Source organism: Sprattus sprattus (assembly GCF_963457725.1).
Source record: "Sprattus sprattus genome assembly, chromosome: 15".
Classification (NCBI taxonomy): Eukaryota; Metazoa; Chordata; class Actinopteri; order Clupeiformes; family Clupeidae; genus Sprattus; species Sprattus sprattus.
The window spans coordinates 14,206,519-14,231,144 of record NC_137913.1 but is presented as its reverse complement, the minus strand read 5'-3'; the positions used below and the strand labels follow the sequence as shown (position 1 = coordinate 14,231,144).

The following is a 24,626-nucleotide window of genomic DNA, read 5'->3' as shown; positions in this document are numbered from 1 at the left end:
AAAATCTGCACGGACGTAACGCTGTTTGGTTGGAGACAGATATAACATAGGCTTATGTTTTAGTAAATTTAGTTTGACACTACAAAAAAAGTCTCTCAAGTTTCTACCAGACGGCGTGAATGTGTCGTTCGAGTACAAAAACCGGTCCGGGTTTTCCACACGACATAGCTCACCCCTTTCTAGCGAAGAAGCTGACTCCAGTCCGTGTTTTACCACTGGAGAGACATCTGTGACTGTGGCGCGTTTGTGAAACAAAAGGAAGTCGGCCATCATTGCCATCACAAACGCGGGATTGAATTTAAAATCCAATACTGAAGCACATGAAATTACCAAAACAGCCTATTCAGGATTACTTTCACAAGAACATATTTCAGATGGAAATGACACAGAGGCCATTTTGAAGCTCTGAAAGAAAAAGTAAGTCACTGAGCTTGCCAAAAGTAGGTTCGACAAGCGTCGTTAACATTAGCTTGCTAGTTAGCTAGCTAACGTTATCTATTTCATTAGCTGATCTAAGTGAGATTGCAATCCAACGTAAACTGGTTAGCCAGGCTTGGTTAACGCTGTGGTTGTTTTCACTTTATGTTGGCGGCATCCGTTTTGTTTTTTTGCGCAAGGCCATGTTGGTAAGGTCTATGCTGACCAGTTCACGAGTCAGTGACTTGAACCTGCTAACTAGCCAACGTTGTACACTGCGTAACATTAACATTGCAAGGGTGGTGAGGCATTGCAGCAACGCCCATTCAGTACTATTCCCCTAACCTAGCTAGGAATCGTAACATAATATATTGAATAACATAATTCCTAAATCATGGAAGTTAACCTTAGGCAGCGAATATTGTTGTCCAATTAGCAAATTAGACCTTATCCAGGTTCCTGTCTCTTCAAGACCTCGTCTCTAACGTTAACAGTTACCTCTAATTCAGTTTCTGTGTCCATAAAGTCGTTGCTAATATTATTGTCAGTGAGATAGATAGGTGACGTTAGTTGTATGCCTTAATAGCAAGAACGTCTTGTAGCGGTTTAGCAAACAACGGGTCGTCCTGTTAATGAGCTGTTTGGCCAGGTTGTTTGCGACCCCATTATCGATAGATAGCGCCAAACGCAGAACAAGTTTGTTTTACCATCCCTAACAATACATCTCGAATAAATTGTCAGTTAGCTAGCGAGCTGTTAAACAACATTACAATTGAGCACCTGAGGTGACCGGTTTTCATTTACATTGTTTGTGTCAGCACAAAATACGTTAATCATTACAGTCAAATGTAAGTCAACATGAAATTATGTTTTCAGGGTTTGACATGAAATGGTGTATTTTGTGTCAAGGCTAACATGTGGCTGTCACACTGATTTCTGCAATTGACAAAGCTAGCTATGTTGACATCGCTGTAACATTTCAAACGATATTACTTCTGAGTTTGATCGATAAAGAGAATCCCTCTGTTTGTAACGCTACAGCTCATGCTCGCGCAGAGGGACTTCCCTCCATTCGGGAGCATTTGGGCCCAGTTGTGGCCCTAGCGGACGATGTACCGAGCTGGCGACAGGGATTATCAAACATCGGCGAGGAGGATGGGAACCTCCCTATTATTCCAGTTGTCCGTCCATGAACGGGAGTTGGACCTGGTGTTCCTGGACCATAGTTATGCCAAGCCATGGAATGCACATCCAGATGCCAGCAGTGCCCGTCCCACTCGGATGCTGTTCGTCACCCCTCGGCGACAGACTGAAGCCACTGTGTGAGTGTGGATCTTAAAGCCATATTGCTTCTTCCTCGATTAATATAAACCTGTAAAGTTCATAGTTAATGATTCACTTAGTGTGTGTGTTTGTACTTGAAACTGTTTGGTAGGATGCCTTTTGGCTAGATGTATTGTTTGACCTTTAATGATGCAAACCTACTTTGCAGTGAGTCTGATATATCAGTGGACGTGGAGACGATCACACCCACTGCGATGCCCCTCTATGACAATGAGAAGGCACGGGGTGTGATGAACGAGTGTGAGCGGCATGTTCTCTTCGCCCGTACTGTTGCTGATGGACCCCCGCCACCCGATGACTGGGAGGAGCACATCAACAAGTAAGTGGCATTGGGTTCACACTCTTTAGGTTTGCATTACTCTACTAAAGGTGAGTGTCAGTTCTCCTTTTTGAGCTTTCTTGAAGTCTATTCAAATGTACAGTCATGACTTTTTGAGTCATGGTGCAGTGTGCGTTTGGGATCAATATTAAATATAATATAATATATTAAAGAAACCTTGTTAAACAGACCCTTGGGGTCAAAAGTCAACCAGAGGTTATTTTCCAGTTTACGTGAGCAGAATACTGTTTGAATATATATGCATGCTGTACATGTGATTTGACCCTGTATTGTGTTTTTCCTTTGAGGACTGGGTGGTCCATGGCCCAGAATAAGCTCTTCAACAGGGTGCTGAAGGCTCTGCATGTAGAGCGACTCGGCCGTCTGGCCAATGAGAGTGTGAGTTTACTGTGATGTAATCGATTTGTGAGATTTTTTTTTTTGTGAAGCCTCTAAGTAATTCAGGACAAATTAGCGAAAATATTTGTGTGCTGTGCCAATTTATTAGGATTTGTTAATGAGCATAAATCAGTAGCCACATGGTTGAATTTCACACAAAAAGCAGCTTGCATAAATAACAGGTTGATCCAAACCTGTAAGTGGTTTTGCTTTTACTTTCTGCCTACTTGCCAACCCTAGTATTTTCCATCAGCCACCTTGATGCACCCAGTCTAGACTTAATCTGCTCTCTGCGCAACATGGATGGAACAGATATGTCACCATGGCTCCTCCTGCTTCTGCAAAAACGTTGACTCCGCTGTACCTTCACAGGCCTGCAACGAACCAGTGCTGAGGAGGATCGCCGTGGACAAGTGTGCGAGGAAGGTGCGCCATGCTTTGGCCAGTGTCAGCTGGGACACAAAGCTGACCCAGTGGCTGCACAGCACCTTGGTGGAGTCTCTCAGCCTGGCAATGCTGGCCGCCTACCTGGACGTGTTGCAGACCCTCAAGAGCAAGGTAAGGAAGGAAACGCTCTGTCTGTCAGAGACGGAACAGTGGAATACTCAATGCAACAATACGCCATTGCACTGGTGTGGCTATGTCAGTTATCGGACAGTGTCAAATATTGGCCATTCTGTTAAACAATGAAAATGCTAAGTTCAATAATGGATTAACACTTTATAACTTCAATTTAATTATGGATTAACATGACAACGCAAACGTTTGCCGATAACACATGCCGTTCGATAATTACCAACGTTCCGATACATGCCTACCGTTTGACAGATGTATGATGTTTGACTTGCACTAGAAATGCATCTCTGTGACGACAGTGCACATCTTCCATCTTTGACATCATTACAGGAACTTCTGACCTCTGACCTTCCCAAATGTCAGGGATAGTAGTTATGATGCGCTCAAGAGAAACATGAAAGAACGTCATTTTTTGCTAACATTATGCCACAAGACATAAAATACCCATAATAAAAATACCCCAAGTATACTTCGTGCTTAATTAGCTTGTCTTTCTTCATTAGTTTGACATCTGTTCATTCAGCCCCCAGTAGACTGCTATATTAGCTAGGGTACTTCGTCTCAGCTCCTGAAGTCAGTCAGCCCTTTCTCCCCCTCCCCAGGTGCCCTCTCTCATCGACCGGATGCTGCTGACCTCCTCGGTGAAGACGGGCGCAGCAGGAGCAGAGGCGCTCTCCCTCCTGCTTAAGCGCCCCTGGGACCCAGCAGTGGGGGTGCTGTCCCACAACAAGCCAGTAAGCCCTCTTTAGCACACACATCGTATCACATGTGGCAAATTGCAATGTCCTCTTCAGTTTCTAAGTGGTTTACCCATAAAGCATCCTTGAAATGCATTGTAATGTGATTGAACGGTGAAGTGGAGTGCCTTTCCTTATGCTAGTAAACAGTAATCGAATGGGCTTCAAAAGTGCGTGTTAGTCCTCATTCATTTGTCAGCTTGTTTTTAAATTTGAGATCTATTGGATTTCTTCAATTCAGGCATGGAAATATGCTCTTGACTGCTTAGTGTAACTGATTGTCTGCACATTCGGCTAAGTATTGATCTCTTTGTTTATGCATTTAGTTGAGTGATCTGTTGTGGTCATTGGAAAATGAGCTTGTGTCTACTACACACAAGAGAGACTTGATGGATGGATCAGGCTCTAGATTAGCTGCGACAAGGGATGACTGTTCAGGCACTTGTGCCAGCTTCGCTACTGTAGTGACTGCCATGAGAGGAATTTTCTTGCATTGGAGGCTTGCCTGTAAATTAACAGCACTTGTATACACTGTCAGTGGGCAAGCTGTCTCGAGATCTCATTGTTCTGTGTTACGCTAATGACGGGTGTTAGAAATGATTTATTAGAATTCTACTAATTCTTAGAATTATTGCACATACCATTAGAAAAAAGGGCAGCTCACAGTAGTCCAGATTATGAGCAGGCATTTTTGAACAATTGTAGTTCCTCTTTGTCCTGAGTAATATGTGCTATGAAATTTTAATAAATTGAGATGTCAAATTTGTCAGTGGGGTTTCGAGGATGAATATATTTCATTGGTGTGGTTCTGTAGGACAGAGTCGGATGAGCAACTTGCAAGGTCCTGAACACCCCTTTGCATGAATGTGAAACTGTGATGAATAATTGTGTTTATCAGTAAAATGTTTTAGCACTGTAATAACTCATTGATTTGATTCTGTTTCCCATTTCATGCTAGTAAACACACAAACGCTCTAGGCCTTTTTCTGTGCTATACAGTTGTAGTGCGTGCCTCAAACAACTGTACATAAGTTACTTGTGTACTTTTAAGTCAGTTGTTGATCTTGAATGCATTGCAACAGAACCACATTTTTGCTCTTAAATAGGACTGGAGTTGATTTGTCGTAGGGAAACTGGGTCACAACAGAGGAACTGACAGAGGGTAATTGATTGCGATGTGCAGATGCTCATCTGTTTGTTATTTCTTGTTTTCCAGAGTAAACTTCCTGGATCCCCTCTGATCCTGATTGCACCATCAGGGCCAACACACCCAGCCTTCCCTACCTCACGCAGAATGCGCTTCTGGCAGTCCCAGCTTTCCTGTCTGGGCAAGGTTGGCTTCAGTTCTTTGCCGATATTGCATTGAAAATTAATAGCAAAGTATTCTCGTATTTTTCTAGGTGAAGGATATATTTTTGCACATGTGTATTTCGTAAAACTGTCCATAATGGCTACCATTACAGTCTACTCATTTATAGGCACACATAGGCTTTTCTTGAAGGTGTGGTAGGCCTATATTCCATATACATGAACACGGTGCCACAGTAATGATGTAATTAAAAGGCTAATAAGCAGAATTTCCTAATTATATTGTGCCATCTGTGCATATTGCTTCTTTTGTTCAGAGCTTTTATTTGCCTTGTCATTATCATGCCTGAAGACTTACATCATTATCCTCATCATTACATCATTACATCATTATCCATTAGTTTCAGTGAAGTATTGCTCCTTTTCAAAGTTAAGTCTTCCATAGGTCATTGGCGAGGATGCACAGTAACATTGATTCCTGCTGCTTAAATGTTAAGTGTATCTGGGGAAGTCTAAGGAGCTCTAGTATATTGGATGACTCAGTGTTCATGTGTTTGTGTGTAACAGGTCATCCCCATAAACACCCATGTTGTGAGCAGCGGAGCAAACATAGGCATCACCCAGTGTCTGGAGCATATGATAGGCGCCGTCAGAGGCAAGGTCATGGAGGTAAGCATCTGTTCCTGCTAGAACTATTGGCTACACTGCCCTCATGATTTCCAGTGGTGCTGCTCCATTTCAGCTTTCAGAGAGCGTGCACAGATACGGATGAGAGAGTGCAGAGTATGGACGAAAGGCTCCTTCCGTATACGTATTTAACGTTGAGCGTAAACAAACCTTAAGAAATCACTGTTGTTGAAAAAAACAACTTGTGTGATTTGTCAGAATTGCCAGAACACCATAATAAGCATTCTTGGCACCTTTTCCCTCAAAATCTGTGGTTGTATTGTGCCATTATCAGTACAAATGGTGTAGTTAAGGGTGCCATCCGTAATTCTAATCCAATACACCTTGTGTCAAATTTAGCAAATTGCCCCTCAGTCCTCTAGCTGTCTAGCCTGTCTGACTCTTTAAGTGGGAAACAAACAAACAAAGTGGCTTTAGATATATTGTCTATTATACAAAGTGGTTTAGATATATTCCTTTTCCTCTCCGTGATTTCCTGACATTTGATTCTTTCTTCATTTCATTTTTATTAATTCCAGGTTCACAGCCATTTTCCTCACAAGCCTATCATACTGGTGGGGTGGAGTGTAGGAGCCCTCATCGCCACCCACGTAAGTAATGCCTTACTGCTTAGCATTTGTAGTTAAACCGTGGAGTCCAGTCCAGCCCATCTGCAGGCATTGTTGAGTGAACGCCTGACATAGACTAGCATAACCTGTGTTGTTGTGTCTCTCCACCAGGTGTCGCTGATGGAGTATCTGACTGCTGTGGTGTGCCTTGGGTTCCCACTGCAAACAGTCAACGGCCCCAGAGGGGTAAGATCTGTGAACTGGCTTGGAAAAAGGGCCTTGGGCCTAACATGTTTTGCATACCAAAATGAACAATTAGGGGTTAGATTTGACCCTGTAGCAGCACAAGGTTAACATTAGCCCAAATGAATTTAGCCACAGATTTATTTTTGGTTTAGAATGTCTTTTGGCGTGTTGAAAACACCTCAAGAATCACAATTACTGTATTTTTGCTGAAGTTCTATTTTGTCAGTAAAGGCAAAGAAGTCACTGTCATTCTAGAACCGCCCAGATTTGATACATTTTCACTTTGGTCTGTGTTCTAGTTCTATACAATGTGTGAAAAGTGTCCATACCTGCAACCCAGAAACTTTTATTAAAAGCCTGGACAATGTGGCCCGATTGTTACGTTTTACTTTTGTCTGTTTTCCCAAGGACGTGGATGACCCTCTCCTGGACATGAAGACCCCGGTGCTGTTCGTAGTGGGTCAGAATGCCCTCCAGTGTGGCACGGAGTCCATGGAGGAGTTCCGCGAGAAGATTCGCGCCGACAACAGCATGGTGGTGGTGGGGGGAGCCGACGACAACCTCAGGTGAGTCTCCCAGCCTGCCCCTCATACAACACGTCATTTCTCAGTCCGTTCTGTAGAAGACTGGGCGAGGCTTTACATGTTGTTATCTTTATAGAGCCTCTACAGTTAGTGTTAATAAGCCAAGTATTGTTTTGTTGTATGTTATTGTTTTATTAACTGCTGTACTGTTAGGTCTTAATTCCTGAAAAAGTGACCTATGCCATGGTAGCAGTGTAACATTATATGGAAGTGCTACGGCTGTTTGTGTAGTCCAATTTTTAGTTATGTGATTTTCTCTCTGGGTAGGATCAACTCAACAAAGATGAAGACGGAAGGACTGACTCAGACAATGGTGGATCGATGCATTCAGGTTTGTTTATTCAAATGTTAGTCCTGCAATTTCATCCTTTTAGCTCATCTTAGCTTCAAAGCACAAGTTCATAAATTCCACAAAGGCTCCACTAGGTGGTGAAGTTGAGTTGTGATGTCTTCAAAGTGATGTTTGTAATAGTGAATTTTTGTGGACAGTCACAGTTATGCAGTTAATTTCATGTCTTGAGTATTTTTTACAAATATATTAAACAGACATTTAAAGGAGTTTTGATTTAGAATTAGTTATTGAACTATCTGAAAGGCATGCAGAAACCTTGCAATCAACACTAGCAACCCAGCTGGCACTAAGATAAGCTTGCTTACATTATAACTGGTGTCTTACATTATAACTGGTGGCTATTGTCATGCTGTGAAAGCTTTTCTTACAAGAGTGTGTGTCTCTGCTTCAGGATGAGATTGCAGACTTCCTGACGGGCGTCCTGACACGAGCCGATGGTCACGGCCACGGCTCCGGGGAGATGCGGGACCTCGACACGGAGAAGAAGAAGAAGCCACGCCGCGAACTGCCCTTTGACCTGGAGCGCCCCCGCCCTTCCTCCCCGTCTGTGCGAGTGCCCATCTCGCCCTCGGGGTCAGAGGTCAGTTAGGTCTCAGGAAGATAGCTCACCCGTACCACTGGACCCACGGGCAGGGGGGAGGAGACTTAGATTGAATTTAGTCCCTGGGTTCTGTGCTCAGTCACATGCATAATCAATCTGAAAACATGTTTTTAAATGAATGCTGTCATTGGGTGCTTCTGCTTTCACCTTCCATTATTGCCACATATAATTTATGTTTTTATCTAAAAGTCTCATACATTGTGACAGCCAATGGGCTTGTCTGTTATTGCCACATGTATGATATTGCCACATGTATGATCATTGACATTTTTATCTAAAGTCTCATACATTGTGACAGCCAATGGGCTTGTCTGTTATTGCCATCTCATACACATTGACAGCCAATGGGCTTTTTTGCTTCTTGCTGTGTTTCCCTTTAACGGGGATCCTCTCAACATGTCGTCTTAAATCTGCCTCGCCCGTGCCAACCTCAGCCAGGTCTGAACTTGGGAAGGGAGGGAGAGACAAGTGTACTCCTCTACAAAGTGTGTTTTTGTTTTTGTTATTTTACACTGCACAACTGACCATTTCCTACTGATAATTAAGCATTATTCATGATTTTTAATTCTTTCATTCTTTAAGTTTCTTTAATGAATCCTTGAGGTAAAAGCATGTCCTCCTGTTGTGTCCCTGCCTTAAGCTGGGTTGTAACATACATCTCCAATGCAGATAGTCCCTTCCTTATTCATTCTTAATGTGAATCCCTCTCTCTTTCTCTCTGGAGTTGTTTAATGTGTCTCTCTACTTGTGCCCCTGCTTAAAGATCAGCAGTGATTACGCCCTCTGACACCCTTGTGCTTCCTTCTTCCCAGGACATGTCCAGTGTTTGCAGCAGCCCCACCTCCAGCCCCAAGCCCAAGACCACAGGCCTGTCCCCGGCCCAGAAGTCCAGCCTGATCACGGCCACCCAGTTGCTGAAGACCCACATGCAGCGCTCTGGGACGGTGCTCACACACAAGCAAGCACAAGGTACCACAGCATGCCCCACCCCCACACCATTAGAACCCCCCTTCCCCTCACAGACACAGTGCCACACATGGCATTTATGTGCTTAGACACATAGGCCCATGTGCATCTCAGCACAACCACACACCCCTGTGCACACACACATGCAACGTACCCCCGTGTGAACACACAATTGCAACGCTCCCCTGTACACTCACACACACACACACACACACACACACATACTCTTTGCACTCTCAGCAAAGAGTGTGAGACCACACAGGCGGTGTGTGAATGCGTGTGCTGATGTATGGAAGGAGGCTTTGTTAAGTGCTGTGCGTGGGCTGTTCAGTGGTGCTGGAAGTGGAAGCAGTGCAGACTGTTTGACACCCAAGGTTAAAAGACCGGATCTGTGTGTGAATTCTTTTTTTTTTTTTTTTTTTTACCGTCCTCATGTCTCCCAATCCCCTTTTTTCTTTTTCTCCTTCTGCTCTCTGTTCTTCTTTCCACCCTTCCTTCCTTCCTTTCTTCTTCGTTTCACTCGTTCTCTCTCAATGTGTTCCATTCTCTCCAGCTCAGTTTGCTGCTTTTATGAAACAAAACATGCTTGTGAGGAAAAGCCTTCCTCCTGGCACCCCCTCCTGTCTCTTTGGTGAGTATCTCTTGCCTTTGCATTCTCTCCTTCTCCTGTCTCTCAGCTTTTCTGCCTTTTTGCTTCTACTACTTTACACTCTCTCTCTCTCACACACACACACACACACACACACACACACACACACACACACACACACACATAAAGGGTGATCAAGTCATAACACGCCTCTCTGGTGTATCTGAGAAATGTAATCAGATGGAGTTATTTTCCATTGTATCTCACTTGGTGTCTTCCATCTCCATTCCATTTCTGTCACTAAATCATTTATCGTCTTGTGACTAGTTTTTTTGCCATGTTAACCTGCTTGTCATGGAGCACAGTGAGGTCGTATTAGGTAAATGTAGTTGCCAAGTGTCTTTTGATTTGATTTATCATGAGTAAACGGTTTATGCTTTTCAAGGGAGGGCTTTGAGTCTTTTTTTTTTTTTACTTTTTTTTATTTCGTCATTGTTTGGTTGTTTCTGTTTCAAACCAGCTAACATCCACCAAAGATGTAACATCTTCTGCTTGTACAAACTCACTAAAACTACTGCCTGGGCCTGTAGTGTGAAGAAACGCAAAATGGGACCTCATACCAAAACATCATCAAATGTATTTCCAAAATGATTGAAATCTGTTAAACCCACCCCTTTCACTCTTTTCCCCCCCAGTCCCCGTGTCTAGTGAGCAGTCGGAGAGTTTGGATCGAGACGACCTTCGTCTGCATCTGAAGCGGAGGCAGACACCCAGCCCCACGCCCACCAAAGCCTCCAAGAGGGCCAAGATCAAAGTCACCATTGTGTCCCATGGCGACACAGGGAGTGCGGCCATCAGTTCGGCTCAGGAAGGTGAGGCGAGGCGGAGGGCCGTGGCCCTGCTGCGGGGGCTGTGTATGTGCAGAAGGACGAAAGGAATGTCCAAACTCCAGGCGACAAAGTCCCTCTCAGTATTTAGAGTTTACGGTTTAGCAATTGCCGTGTGTCCTGGAACCCAAAGGGCTACACCTTATTAGATATATAGAAGCTGGCTCTGTGTTTGGACAGAGCTCAAATAGTGCTACTGTATTTTTAACCACTGAGCTTAAATTTGAACATCTCTGCTCTCTCACCTGTCCAAGGGCAGTGTGGGGGACGGAACATTAAAAATGACTTCAGTCCACTGTTCCCTTGAGCTGCAGATGATTTGTGTGTTGCCCTGGTGAACTCCTAGTTCGTTGGTGAATAAGCAAATATGTGAGCTGTGAAATGGCTCCCCTGAATTTTTATGCTACATCTGAGACCAGGGGATTTTCCTGAGTGCATGGAAAATTTCCTGAAGGAAAGTGCCAGGGCAACGTTTCAGCCTCTCAGCGACTGACCCCGTTTCCTCCTGATTGTAGTGGGCTCGTCGGTCAAACCGCTCACCGTAACCATGGGGCATGGAGCGTCGGGAGCAAAGGAACTCTCTGGCCTGCTCACCGCACAAAGGTAACAGTGTCTGCTGCATTTAGCGTACACATGCACAAACACACACTCACACACTCATAGACAGAGAGACTGTTCAGGTCTCCGTTGATTCCAGTTTGCCTGGTTGGTGTAGCAGGATATTTATTCACGCTGCCCATTGCTCTGCTTTAAAAATGTGTTGACCAGGCATTTGACTCAGCATCTTCTATTAAAGGTCGATGAATCTCTTTGGACTGTCTGCACTGTGCTCAACTGTAAACAGTGAGCACTAACAATGGCGTCTTAGCACTGCTGTGTTTTATTAAGTTTAGAAGGCCAGCAGAGAGAAAGCCATGTAAAGGCTGCAGCTTGTGGCCCAGAACAGGTTTCTTAGACAAGGGCTTCCTGTGTGTTGTCTGCAGGTCTGGTCTGGCTGAAGTGTCCGCCGCCCTGAGCTCCAGCTCCAGTTTCCACAACATCCAGAGCTGCTCGTCCTCGTCTGTCCAGGCCGCTGGACCCACCACCAGCCAGGGTAACTCACTGTGATTCCCCCTATGATTTTCCAGCCATGTATTCTCTTAAAGGTGCAGTCCACGATTCTAATCAAATACTTATTTTGTCAAGTTCAGCAAATTGCTCCTCACAAACCTCTAGCTGTCCATTATATTCCTGTGCGTTTCCAAAAGTCTCCGGCGTTTGTACCCAAACCTGACTCTGTAAATGGGGAAACACAGTGGCTCGGACCAAGCCATAGACTGTGCCAGCCACTCAACACGTTGCTTCAGGAGCACAGACGGGAGGGGTGTCATTTGATTGGCTGTTGCGCTCCAGTATCAAAAATCTTTTACCATAATCATGGACTGTACCTTTAAGCCTGCTTCTCACTTGGGAAGATCGTAATCTGCATGGTCTACTGAGCATTTTCAAAGCTCAGCCATCTTTTTTAAGTGGAGTTTTGCTTTTTAAACTGTTCCCTTACAACAAACCTGTAAAGTTTTTCCATATTAATGGCGTCGTTTGGTGCAGCTTCCCTCAGCTTAGCCCCGTCAACCAAGCCCAGCCTGGATTTGCATTTCCATACTTCGTCAACTTGCTTGAGGGTGTGTCTAAATATAGGATAAAGGCCGCCGAGGTGTGCTGACATAGAAGAAGTGGAGGCAAAGAACTCCACACACAAAGCGTAAAGTTAGTGTCCTGTGCTTGTACCCCAGTTGCCATACGTGTATTTAGGTACGTATAACATGACCTCACAAAGAAAACATTTGGCACACTTCCTTCTTTAGTCAAAGCTATGGAGGCTGCTTGAGTAAACTTTATTCCATTATAAGCCCAAATCCTTCCTTAATGTTTTTTGGAGTGCGCCCATCTTCTTAAGGGCTGCATTTTAGAGAAATCATTGGTGATTGCGTTCACATCAGTTCTACAGATATCTATGGATTTAAATAATTATTTTAATAACAATGGTAAATACGAGAATATTTGTATCATTAACATGTAAGTTTCACATTTATGGTCATGATTCTATGAGGCGTGGATATAGCCATAGTGGAATAAAATGGACACATCTACATTCTGTAAATAAACATGTGAATATCCATAACTAAAATATATAATATGGGCCTACATGAATGTAGATAGGGCCTATTAAGGTCCACAAATAGCCTACTCATGTATTTAACTAAACTTCACATCAGCCCATTTATTTTTCTGCTGTGCGCCCCTCTCCTGACACCATGTTAACCTCAACTGTTATTTCGTCCCATGCCTCTATTTTTTTGGGTGGCCTTGTACCTCTTATTGACACTACTCAATAAGATGTCACGTTTATGTTCTACTGCTTGCGACAGTACCTCCACCTCTGCACCGGTGAAGTTAGGTCTGCATTAACTGGGCGGTGCACCACTGGTTTTCACTTTCCGCTTTGACATGATTTTGATCAGTCTCAAGTTGCTTTCATGTAGTCTGTGGATTCTGTCTGCACACGGTCCTGTGGTTGCATGCCCTTATAGGTAGATGGCGGGATGTATGGAAATTCAGGTGTACGAGAATGCACGTTAAATTTAAGAATCAGGGACATTCCGTATTTCAGGGAAGCACGGCAAAGAACCCTTTGGTGGTTTAAGAACAGTACCATACCAACCAAGAAACCGTTTACTGCATAGCCTGAAGCAAAGTTTCATTTCTCAAAATCAGCTAAACAATAAAAGGCAGTCTTTTGGCTCAAAGTGATCATAACCACTTGCAAAATTGCCTCCCATTAAACCACCCTACGAAAAGTAATTTGGACACCAATGGAGAAAGGGGGTTATTCTGATATTAAACCCCCTCCCTCTCCCTCCCTTGTACCTCATTAACACGTTAAGGGTTGCGATTCCCACTGCAAGCGTGTCAGAAGAATGTCGTTTACAGTAGGTGGCCAGGGGATCGATTCATGATTTGACTTAAACGTGTAGCGTCCATTCCCACACAATCCCATGCCACTAATTACACGGTTGCCATAAATGGTTTTCTCTCTGAATGGGAATGAGGTAGCCTATAATTGTGTGTGCGTGTGGGGAGGGAGTGTAATATTTTGGCTTGAAAAGCTCATCCCTACTTCATACAACTTGAAATGGCTGGAGGCGCTCTCACCACAACAACATGGCATTTAGATTTACGTGACTCGATGACATAACTTTGAACAAACTGTGGTTTATACACGGTTGTGGTCAAAAAACGACTTTGTAAAATGACATACCTCACTGTAATGTGGATTGATAGATAGATAGAATAGATAGAAAAGCCTTTATAGATAGATAGATAGATAGAAAAATTATATGCAATGTGGTTAATAGTCGGGAAAATACATGATTCAAATCTGGAATACTTTTAAATCAGATCTGCTTCATCCGTGTCTTGATGTACAAAAATACAAACACACAATCGCAGGCAAGTGCTGAATAGTATCTTTGTCATTTGGGGGGTTTGGATGCGGACCCGCCGCGGTTTGGTTCTGTTTAGGAGAAGGTCCAAAGTGGGTGCCATGCAATTTTGGCGCCATTCAACTTGTAATGGAAATGCAAATTAGCTGGGCACAACCCTGCTGGGCACGGCCAAAAGTGAAACCCTATTTAACTCGTGGAACCACTCAAGGTTCTAAAGCATGCAGAAGTCTGCAAGTGTAAATCCAGTGTAAATGGAAAGGGAAAGGGAAAGAAGGGTTATGGTGGGGATGTGAAGATGCAGAACTCTCCGTAGTTGTTTACTTACTGTCACCTACTCTGTTTTACCTCACTGTGTAGCTCCCTCTGCCAGTAGTCTGCTCCAGGGCCTGAGTTTCAGTCTGCAGGAGATTGTGACCAAGTCTCCCAGCCTCCCCTCCACGGCGGCCAGTGTGGCCAGTGGCACACAGGTAGTTCTCTCTAGCACAGCACCTGATCCTGGCACAAATCGGCAGCGGTTCTCAACCTGCAGACCATGACCATGACCATGCACAAGCCTGTAGGTAGACAGGCAGATTACTTTATTGATAGCCCAAATGAAAATTGCAGTTGTGTTGCAGCAGTAATTCATATAAATCACAAAAACTATATAGTTATATTTATATATTAAATATATATATATTTTATTTGATATAATTGGGCAAGATAGTAACATTGCACACATGCAGAACCCTGTATGGTGTTGCCAATACAGCTCTGAGTCAGTATGGGATCCAGTTTCTCATGTTTCAGAGACCTGCAACTATGCTAAACTGGAGTTGAATTAGTTTCTCAGAGACAACAAATTATGAAAGCTTGAGATGAATAACGTTGCAGCTACACTCAAATTTAGCTACCTCCTAGATCTAAAAAATAAAAATAAAAATGGGGACTTGAGTTGATGTGATTGTCCTCCTGGTGTCTCACTCAGTATTCAGCGCATCAAAGCCAAAGCCTCATTCTTCCCAGCTGTCAGTAAAAGAAATCTATTTTTGTATGCTATCTTCATTTTTATCATTTTATACTTGCAACAACTACTGCTCTGAGAGAGGGCAAGAGATACAAGATTGTTTGACGCTGGCTGCTACACATGATCTAATCAGAGGCATCTTGATATGGCGTCTATCTCTCACATAGGCTTGGCAGCAAATGAAACAAAAACGGCAAAGTTGTTAAGAATAGAAACTTAAATAATAAGGGATATAACAGTATAGTATAACAGCTAAATCTATATCACGAACAGTCCTGTCCCGAGTCTGATTTAAGGACTATGGCCTAGTTGATGAAGAGGTTGAGAACCACTGCCTTGGAGCAAGGACAGTTTATTTATTTTCCCTATTCCCTTCTCTTTGTATGGTTTTAGAAATGACCCCCCATCACCCCCCCTCCCCTGTTATCCCAAGAGAGTTTGCAGGCTCAGGGGGGAAAAGACAAACAGGTAGAGGGAAAGTGTAGGATGTGCGTCAGGGGGCCTTTTAGTCCCTGCACGCAAACCGCCCGCTCTTTGTTCCCTTCACAATGCCCACTCCACTTAAAACTGAAGCAAGCCAGACAGTCAACGACCTGGACTGTTTTTCTGAAAAGGTTTACAATTGTCAACCCAATTTGTGTGGTGTGTGTCTCTCTTTTCAAAATGATTTCAGCTTTTTTTTTTTGTAACGCTGTTCAGTAGATTGTATGTCTTAGCTGGTTGTGATCAAAAGATTTTTTTTTGCCTGTCTTCCAATCATCCTTAACTGTCTTTGTAAAAACCACTATAAATTGACAACAATTTGAATGTAAGAGCACCCTTTAAACGCTGAAGAAATGATTGCTTGATTGCTGAAATTTCCAATATCAGACTCAAGGTGAAATCTGTATGTACAAAGTCATATACGGGTTAGTGAAACAATGAGTGAAATCTCCCAATCAGCCCCAGTTTCATGCAAAGACTTTTTGGAGAATTTTGGGGTGTATCTTTTGGGATGGAGGTATTTGTGCATTTTCAAGGTCAAAATATTGAGTGCGCTCACAAAGGTAAACGTGTAATTATAAAGTTGCTTCTAATTTGAAACTATGCTGCGTCTCAAATATATTTGTGTCCTTCCCTCTTCCTCCCTCCCCTCAGGTCACCGGCGGAAAGGCCCAGGTCCTGGGCTCGCTGGGCGTGGGCAGTGGCACCCTGGTACGGGCGCTCCCCGTGGTCTCCACGGGCACCGCGGTCAGCAAAACCACGGCCATCCACCAGCTCCTCACCAACGGCGGCCTAGCCAAGCTGGCGAGTAGCCTGCCAGGCCTGGCGCAGGTCTCCAACCAGGCCGCCGGTACGTCTCGCTCAGCCAAACAGCGGCGGCCACGCTGAGGGAAGTGTGGGGTGAGATGGTGGTGCGCCCACCCCACGCCCCTGGTTTCCCGCCCGCATACACACACAAAGCCCCCCTGGGGGTGTGCAGGCGTGGCTAGTGTAGAAGGCCTCAGTGGGCCAGCTCAGCCTCCAGTCCAGCCTCTGGCCACATGTGATTAGATCAGTCTTGGAGGGCGTTGAGGAGGCGTCAAGACGGGTGTGTAGTGGAAGTCCATGTTCGGGTGGAACAGTAGCATGATGGGATGTGTAAATTTGTATCACAAGAAGTGTTGCTATAAGTCTTCCAAGTCTGTATCATAGTAAGTGTTCTGATAGGGCTGTGACTAAAAAAAGGTGTGTGTCTGAGCTATCCCCCTGTCCGAATGATATGTTTCCAGAGAGTGTTGTTGATCTGACAGCCTTTTTCTTTATGTTTCTCTTTCTTTTCTGCCAAGTTTGGTTCATTTGCGTGTGGTTGACCCCTCTGTAATTTGTTGAAAGTTTCACAAAGGCTATTGAAATGTCACATGTTCCATCTTCAGCTCTAGTTTGTGACTTGAACATCTTGTTAGTTTGATTCCAACTGAAGTTCTGGAAAGCTGCTGCTTACAAATGTGTCCATCTTCTGTTGCTTTCTCAATGTTTTTATTTAGTTTTGTTTCATTTTGTTTATTCTTTGTGTAAAAGTGTGGGGCATGGAGAACTTAAATGGAACATCCTTTCTACTGCAGGGTTTTTCTTTCAGAAAAGATTGACCAACACTAAGCAAGTGTTAATTTTGTCCCCACGTCCACCAAACATACAGACAGAGATACATTGAGGATGGAAAGGACATGGAAAAGATTAGGGCATGGAAAAGATTGACCAAAATGTCCCTTTTAACATTTTCACTTTTTGTTTCACTGCAATAAAAGCTGCAAAAGAATCAATGCATTCAGTTATTTTTGCTTTTGACAGTCTTAGCTGTTTTGACACATCTCCCCTTCAATTGTCATTGGGGTTTATTGAGATTTTGATAGGAAATGACTCCTAATGTTTCAACAATGAAATGCAAGGAGTGAAGGGTGTTGAAATGATCAGATTCCAAACATTGAGGCTAAACAACACAACTGTAGGTAAAGTTATATTCCCTGGGCATTAAGATAATAATATAATATTACTGTATTTAAGGAAAATAATTTCTCCAACTACTCCAAAAAACTGAGTCGAACTACTTCTGTCAGTGGTTTCTCTTCAGCTGCACTATGCATTCTAGTTCCATTTAAGTACTCTTGGTTATGAATGTGCTTTAATCCATCCAGTGGTTTGATTTGGGCCTCTGATGTTACCATAAATATGCTTCCTATGCTACCCTACACATTATTGCATAAGTACGGGATAATGTATAGTCCGGCGGTCATTATCAAAAAATAAATCCTGACGGGAGGGACAGGTCTTGTTTCGTCCTGAAGGGATTTATTTTTTGATAATGACCACCAGACTATACATTATCCTGCTTATACGGCTACTTGCCAAAATGATAGAAGACATTCCTCTAAAACACCCCTTTTTAATGATTTTGTTGCCGTTTCGTGATTTCCGGCTAAGAGAAAATTGTCCGCTTCACGTTGCATTATCTTACAGAATCACCTCTGCGCACTTACATTCTTACTCTTAAGGGAAGTGAAGAATTGAACAGAAACGTGATGTTCCACACAGGCAGTACAGTATCCATATGAGATGCATAACATCACAGATCCATTTTATTTTACAAAAATAACCATGTATTAAAACATATTTAGGAGCCACAGGCAGCTTTGCATCATGATCGAAAAAAGGTTTCAAATTAAGTAATTTAATGAGAGACTTGTGGGTCTGCATTGCCCCTTTAATCTTGGAGTGCGTTAATATATGAATACATATAATAATATTAATTAATAGAAACAAAGTAGTTACTTTTTACATCTCATAATTGGGCGAGAAGGCCAATCCCGGTGGCTCTTCACTAAAGGAAGTGGGGAATACTGCCTATTGAATCTAAAGATGGATGGATCAAAGGAACCTAAATGCCATGTGTTGCCATTAAGGTGCTTCTTTGTGAAGAAAACTCTACAAGACCCATTTCATCGCCTGTACTCCTGATGATGTGGATTATTTTAGTGTGTATTTAGTGTCTTGCGTAGACGTCCAGTTCAATTTTATTTTATTGATTCATATAGTGCCACTTACAGTAAATACTGTCTCAAAGTGCTTTACAGAGCCCAAGGCCTGAACAGAACAGAACAGTAGTGCTGCAATACCAGTTGTGTTTACTGGTGTAATCCCTTAACCCTCTGTGTTGGCAGCTGGGCTGAAGGCCCCCACCACCATCACAGTGACGCTTCGAGGCCAGCCCAGCAGAGTGGCTCCTTTCGGCCAGGTGGCAGCCATCCCACCCCCAGCCAGACCCCCTACCAACAAGGTGGGTCTAACCCCCACCCCACACCAACACCACCACAAAAACACACACACTCCATACATTACCTAACTTTAGGGCTGTGTTTCCTTAAGCGTTGCTGAGCAACCACTGTGGTAACTAGGACCGAGAGAGTATTCAAAATGATTGTCTCTCCATCATTTGAAGTTTGTAGTTTCTTAAGCTGTCCATTGGAATTTGAAAATCAAATTGGTCATCTCTGCCATCCACATGGATGGGACAGTTTCAGAGTTGCCCATCTATCAAATGTCAACCCCTTCAGTGATGTTTTGAAATGTACCTAGAGATGGTAGAGCATCTGTGTTTACGCCTCTCAAGCCATTTTTTCTTTCCCCACTCTGTCTAAATCAATTTACGATTGCTGGGCGTCAGACTCGCTGCCATGGTTACGGTTGGGGCTGAGGAATGGAGATAATGAGCCTGTAATTATTGTGTTAATTACTCCTGTGAGTCTGACGACACGCTTGTCTCCCTCGCTCTGAATCAATGCTGTGGCTGTGGTTTTCAATATTAAAGTGTTGCCTTGTTTCAGAGACGGCGATGGTGCCATGGTGGACACACTGCAAACGTTTTTCATGTCTTTTTTTTAACTCGAAAGTCTGGCAGAATCCCACAGAATCATTAAAAAACATATGATTTGGAAGACATCCATACTGTGCATGTCCAGGTGTTCCTGCAGTTGATTGGAACTTGTTAAAGGAGCATTGTGAAGTATCATTGTGACAGAAAAATAATGTAGTGGGCATTATCAAACAGTCAAACAGAGGCACTGAGTGGGAGTGAAAAAGTATATGCCAAGAAACATGTAGACCATCTTGAAAGTTACTTCAAAAGCTGTCGACTAATCCCGAGAGGGTTTATGCTTGTCATTTGTGAGAAATTGGTTCCTATTTGTACATTAAACGCAGGGAGTAAAACTGTCTACTGTATCTTCAGCTTCCAGTGAGCAATGTCTGTCATGTTAATGGTATAAATCACATTATAAAATCACCATGGAAAACTTTGAAGTCATTACTTTTCTTTTAACACCTGTCCTTGCTGTCATTTTCAGCCTAGCCAGCTGATCACTCTGTTCTTCTGCAGTGACGAACACAAGCCCTAAAGCCTGCGTCCACTAATGCTGACGCGCAATCTACGGTGGCCAAGGTCAGCGCATTGGATCATCTCATAGGACCAGCTAAAAGACGAGAGACCAGGGAAGGCTGTTCATCTGTCAAGTCTGTTGCTAGCATGGGCATATATATGCGGGCCGTGTCTGACCGTTCCACCAGGATGTTCTCCCGAAGTTATCACACTGGATACTGGGGGGGGGGGGGGGGCATCTCGCCGCTGCTCCTTGCTGTTTATCTCCAAACCCAAAGAAAGGCCGGTTGGTCCTGATGCTGGCTCATGTGACCTTTGACCTAGCTTATAAGTATGCTTCACCATGGTTACGCCTCTAGGAGCGCCACAAAGAGGAAGCTTTACGTCGTGCCTCTGATAACAGTGACGTTTTTTTGTATGTAAGCCTTTTAAATGCAAAACCTTTTTGCTGTTGCACTGTTTGACTCTCTTTACCATGCATTTTGTGTTCTACTGTGTGTTGACTAAAACTTGACTAATCAATGTGAAATCAGTGGTGGGTTCTATTGTTCTACTCTACATGTGGGGTTATCTTATTTACTTCAGTTGAGCCACGAGATGGTACGTTGGCGCTTGCATTTAGTCACTGCTACTGACCCACCTGCTGAAGGTTAGAGGAATCAATTATTGAAGGAATACAGGCTGTTGAGCTTAAATCGAAGCAAAGTTTTAAAAGGCACATTGCTAGCTCTTCTTGGCCTTGTGAACTTTTCTGTGAATCAGACGCATGTCCCCTTATTTCTGTTACCATGTGTTGACCTTCTAAGTGCCTCTGTATAAATAGTTTGGAATACCCTGTTACATGACAATAATCCAAATAATGATTCTGCTTTTTTTGTGTTTTTATTGCTAGTTGGGCTTAGATGCTTTTTGTCACAATGACCTGGCAAGTCTACTCATTATGAAACAGCCTGCTTATGCTTACATTTGATCATTAATATGATGGTTCGACTTCAGTGACACACAACTTCAAATTCAAATCCATTTATACAGCAGTAAAGATCAAAGAGTTCAATTTAGTTAGTTGATCAAGTGGATGCGTTAATGATTTGAGTCTCAAATAACCTTTTTATTGCTTTAGTTCTTACAACAGCACATTCTGAAAAACAGGTCCAGTCTTAATTAGCTCTGAAAGTTTAAAGTAAATACACGTATTCGATCGTCATACAAAGTCTGTATTGGACTTCAAAGGCCAGAAATGCTTCTGGCTGTACTCTTATGTCTAACAATCGCAAAGTATGCATTGGATTTGAAAGGGCAGAAATGCTTCGGGCTATGCTCACCACTAAACAATCGCAGCATAATCGAACAACCCACTCTACACTTTAATAATGCATGTAGCTGTCAGGCTGCATAATAAGCCGTGGGAACATAACACTTCATTCTCTAATTAGTTTTTCAGTTGTTGCAAAATTCTAAAATAAAATCCACCTGCAAACATGTCACAAAATACTGCGGGACAGTGGCTAAACCCTCCACTGTCACTCTGTGTCCCCTCTGCCAGTTCGATTTGTATACCACAAGTTAAGACTTGTGCTGGCTTTGTATCTTTCCACAAAATGTATTTACCACTGTGCTTGTTTGTTTTGGCCTCAAAAGACAGTAATAAAAGCAAGTGTTCTGAATATTGCATTTGAATGCACAAGGATTGCTGTTCATGTTATTTACTGTGTTAAATGCAAAACGTAAAATTGGCAATAAAAAAAAATATTTAAAAAATGAAATTCAAATCCAGTTGAGTATTATCTTCAAATAACTTGTGAATAGGCTTGCATTTTTTACGTCATATTTATTTACATAAACTGAAGTGAAGAAATGTCGTTTCCAACCAGATTCAGACAGATGTGCATCGACTGCTGTGGAACTCCATATTGTTTTTTTATTTATAAATACATACCGAATATTATTTAGTAAAGTACTGAGGAAACCGGAATGGGCTGAGAGGGTGGCATTGATTTCCATAGACACTTTCTGTTCTCATCCAACTGCATTTGCCTTGGATAAGGGTAATCTGTAGGATGATTAAAATGTTTATTAGGAAAAAAACATAGTGCTGGTTTCAGGGTTGAGTGGTTTGAGTCCTTGATAACTTTAATACCCTCTAATTGAAGGGCAGCAAGTGACATAAAATGTCAACACGGCTCATTACATTTTAATGAGGCTAAATGGATGCTCAGTTATGGGTATTGAAGTATTTAAGGGTCAGTGTGCATCCATCAGGTTTAAGTAATGATGAAACCTACCCCTTTAAGCTATTTGGTACAGAAGGCATGCTTCATTCAAATTGTTATCTTATTAATATGTTGTCTAATGCCAGAGCACATTGAAATGTCAAACAGCACAGTGCTTATTATCTATCAAGACAGAGGAAATATCAAAAAGAAAAAAGTTCCATTTAGGTTATATCTACTGCTCCAAATTATTGGCACAAGAAGCATGCTTCATGAATTCAAACTGTTATCTAGTTGCACTGCTTAAAGCCAGAGTGTATACATATTGTGTACATGTACAGTACTGTGCAAAAGTTTTAGGCAGGTGTGAAAAAATGCTATGAACTAAGAATGCTTTGAAAAATGTAAACAATAAATGTTTATTTTTTATCCATTTACATGGTAAGACTGAGCACAGCAACAAGACACAACGTAGTTATACTGCATCAGCAGGGTCTCTCCCAGACAAAGATTTCAAAGCAGACAGGGGTTTCAAAATGTGCATTTCCAGCTCTTTTGAAGAAGACGTTGAGGATCGTAGACGCAGTGTTCAGCCAAGGAAACTTAATGCAGCTGATGAAAAACACATCAAGCTTATGTGGCATCAGCTCAGAACTGGCAGAAACCAGTGGTACCCAGGTACAGACATTTACTGTCCGGGGAAGTCTGGCCAGAAGTGGTCTTCATGGAAGAGTTGCAGCCAAAAAGCTCTACCCTGACAAGGAAACAAGGCCAAGTGACTGAACTAAGCACGTAAACATAGAAACTAGGGTGCAGAAACATGGCAGAAGGTGCTCTGGACTGATGAGTCAAAATTAGAAATATTTGGCTGTAGAAGAAGGCAGTTTGTTCGCTGGAGGCTGGAGAGAGGTACAATAATGAGAGTCTGCAGGCAACAGTGAAGCATGGTAGAGGTTCCTTTCCAGTTTGGGGCTGCATTTCTGCAAGTGGAGTTGGAGATTTGGTCAGGATGAATGGTGTCCTCAATGCTGAGAAATACAGGCAGATACTAATCCATCATGCAATACCATCAGGGAGGCGTATGATTGGCACCAAATGTATTCTGCAGCAGGAACATAACCCCAAACATACAGCCAATGTCATTAACAACTATCTTCAGCTTAAAGAAGAACAGAAAGTCCTGCAAGTGATGGTATGACCCCCACAGAGCCCTAATCTCTACATCATCGAGTCTGTCTGGGTTTACATGAAGAGACAGAAGAATTTTAGGAAGCCTACATCCACAGAAGAGCTGTGGTTAGTTCTCTAAGATGTTTGGAACAATTTACCAGCCGTGTTCCTTCAAAAACTGCGCAAGTGTATCTGGAAGAATTTATGCTATTTTGAAGGCAAAGGGTGGTCACACCAAATATTGATTTAATTTAGAATTTTCTTCTGTTCCTTCACTGCATTTTGTTAATTTATGAAGAATTGATGAAAATAAACTGTTAACACTTCCATTTTTGAAAGCATTCTTAGTTTACAGCATTTTTTCACACCTGCCTAAAACTTTTGCACAGTACTGTATATCCTCACTGTAGTCTGACTTACTTGGGATAAGACAAGACCATGTGTCAAAAATGTATATAACAGCACATGACAACAGATTTCCCTGAAGACTACAACTACTACTGTAATCCACTGCATAAGGACTTTTCATATAATACTGCTTTTTTGTGAACCATTCCATTATCAGACAGAGTAATGTTCAGTTTCTCTAAAGTAGACGTACATTTAGGTTCTATTTAAACATTTGTGTAACTTTAGGAAAATGTTTGTAGTTCATGTTGACTTTATGAAACAAATAATTCTGAAGAAAAGCTCTTGCCAGTGTCTTGCCTGCAGCACTTACACAGATAGTGGTAAGTAAGCTTTACCTTGCCACTGTCAGCTTGTTTTTGCTCTAGGGGGTTATTGTCAATGCCGCTATATAAATGAATAAATATAGCCGCAAGCAGTGGTCATCGGGGTCCAAGGGGCATGTGCTAAGCGCCCCGAGAGGCAAAAGAGTAAAGGAGTTGCCTGCTTCAACAGGGGAAAGAGGCATTGTAAACAGGTGAGGAGAAAACACTGGCACAGGATATGTAATCAAATGGGGCCAAGTATAAGAATACCTCATTTCATATTTTTAGCTTAAGAGTCTTAAAATATAGCAATATGTCAGTTGTAATGCCCCCTATGGACTAAAATTAACAAACTTTCGCGTGCATCCAAAGACTGCTAGGGATGGAGGATGTCAGGTTTGGTTACATTCAAACCTTTACATGACAAGATATTGGCCATAGAGTCATTATAGGCCACCCCTTAAAATTTGATTGACGCGTACCTTTGAAAGAGATTGACAGATACAAATGATTTTGATAACTTTTTGTCAGGACGGTCTGTGGATGATGTACACCAAATGTCATTTCACCAATTTCATATCTATGGTCAAG

At 42.7% G+C, this 24,626-nt stretch overlaps 1 protein-coding gene across 9 annotated transcripts; it reads left to right on the top strand.

Annotated features, from left to right (window-relative positions):
- Positions 1–263: 263 nt before the first annotated feature.
- Positions 264–20,135, top strand: kansl3 (KAT8 regulatory NSL complex subunit 3). 9 transcript variants are annotated; one of them, XM_080852794.1, is made up of 23 exons: positions 264–417; positions 1,459–1,739; positions 1,910–2,080; positions 2,389–2,479; positions 2,852–3,037; positions 3,658–3,789; positions 5,009–5,125; positions 5,668–5,769; positions 6,306–6,377; positions 6,507–6,581; positions 6,990–7,147; positions 7,433–7,496; positions 7,909–8,097; positions 8,553–8,603; positions 8,931–9,087; positions 9,638–9,715; positions 10,369–10,545; positions 11,076–11,163; positions 11,544–11,653; positions 14,403–14,512; positions 16,189–16,384; positions 18,729–18,844; positions 19,911–20,135. In XM_080852794.1, the coding sequence occupies exons 2-23, from the start codon at positions 1,528–1,530 to the stop codon at positions 19,959–19,961; spliced, it is 2,703 nt and encodes a 900-aa protein (XP_080708920.1). In that variant the 5' UTR covers positions 264–417; positions 1,459–1,527; the 3' UTR covers positions 19,962–20,135. The 9 variants fall into 9 exon arrangements, with proteins under 9 accessions (XP_080708920.1, XP_080708922.1, XP_080708923.1 ...); XM_080852796.1 differs by having other exon boundaries at positions 19,943–19,969; XM_080852797.1 differs by lacking the exon at positions 8,553–8,603.
- Positions 20,136–24,626: the final 4,491 nt, after the last annotated feature.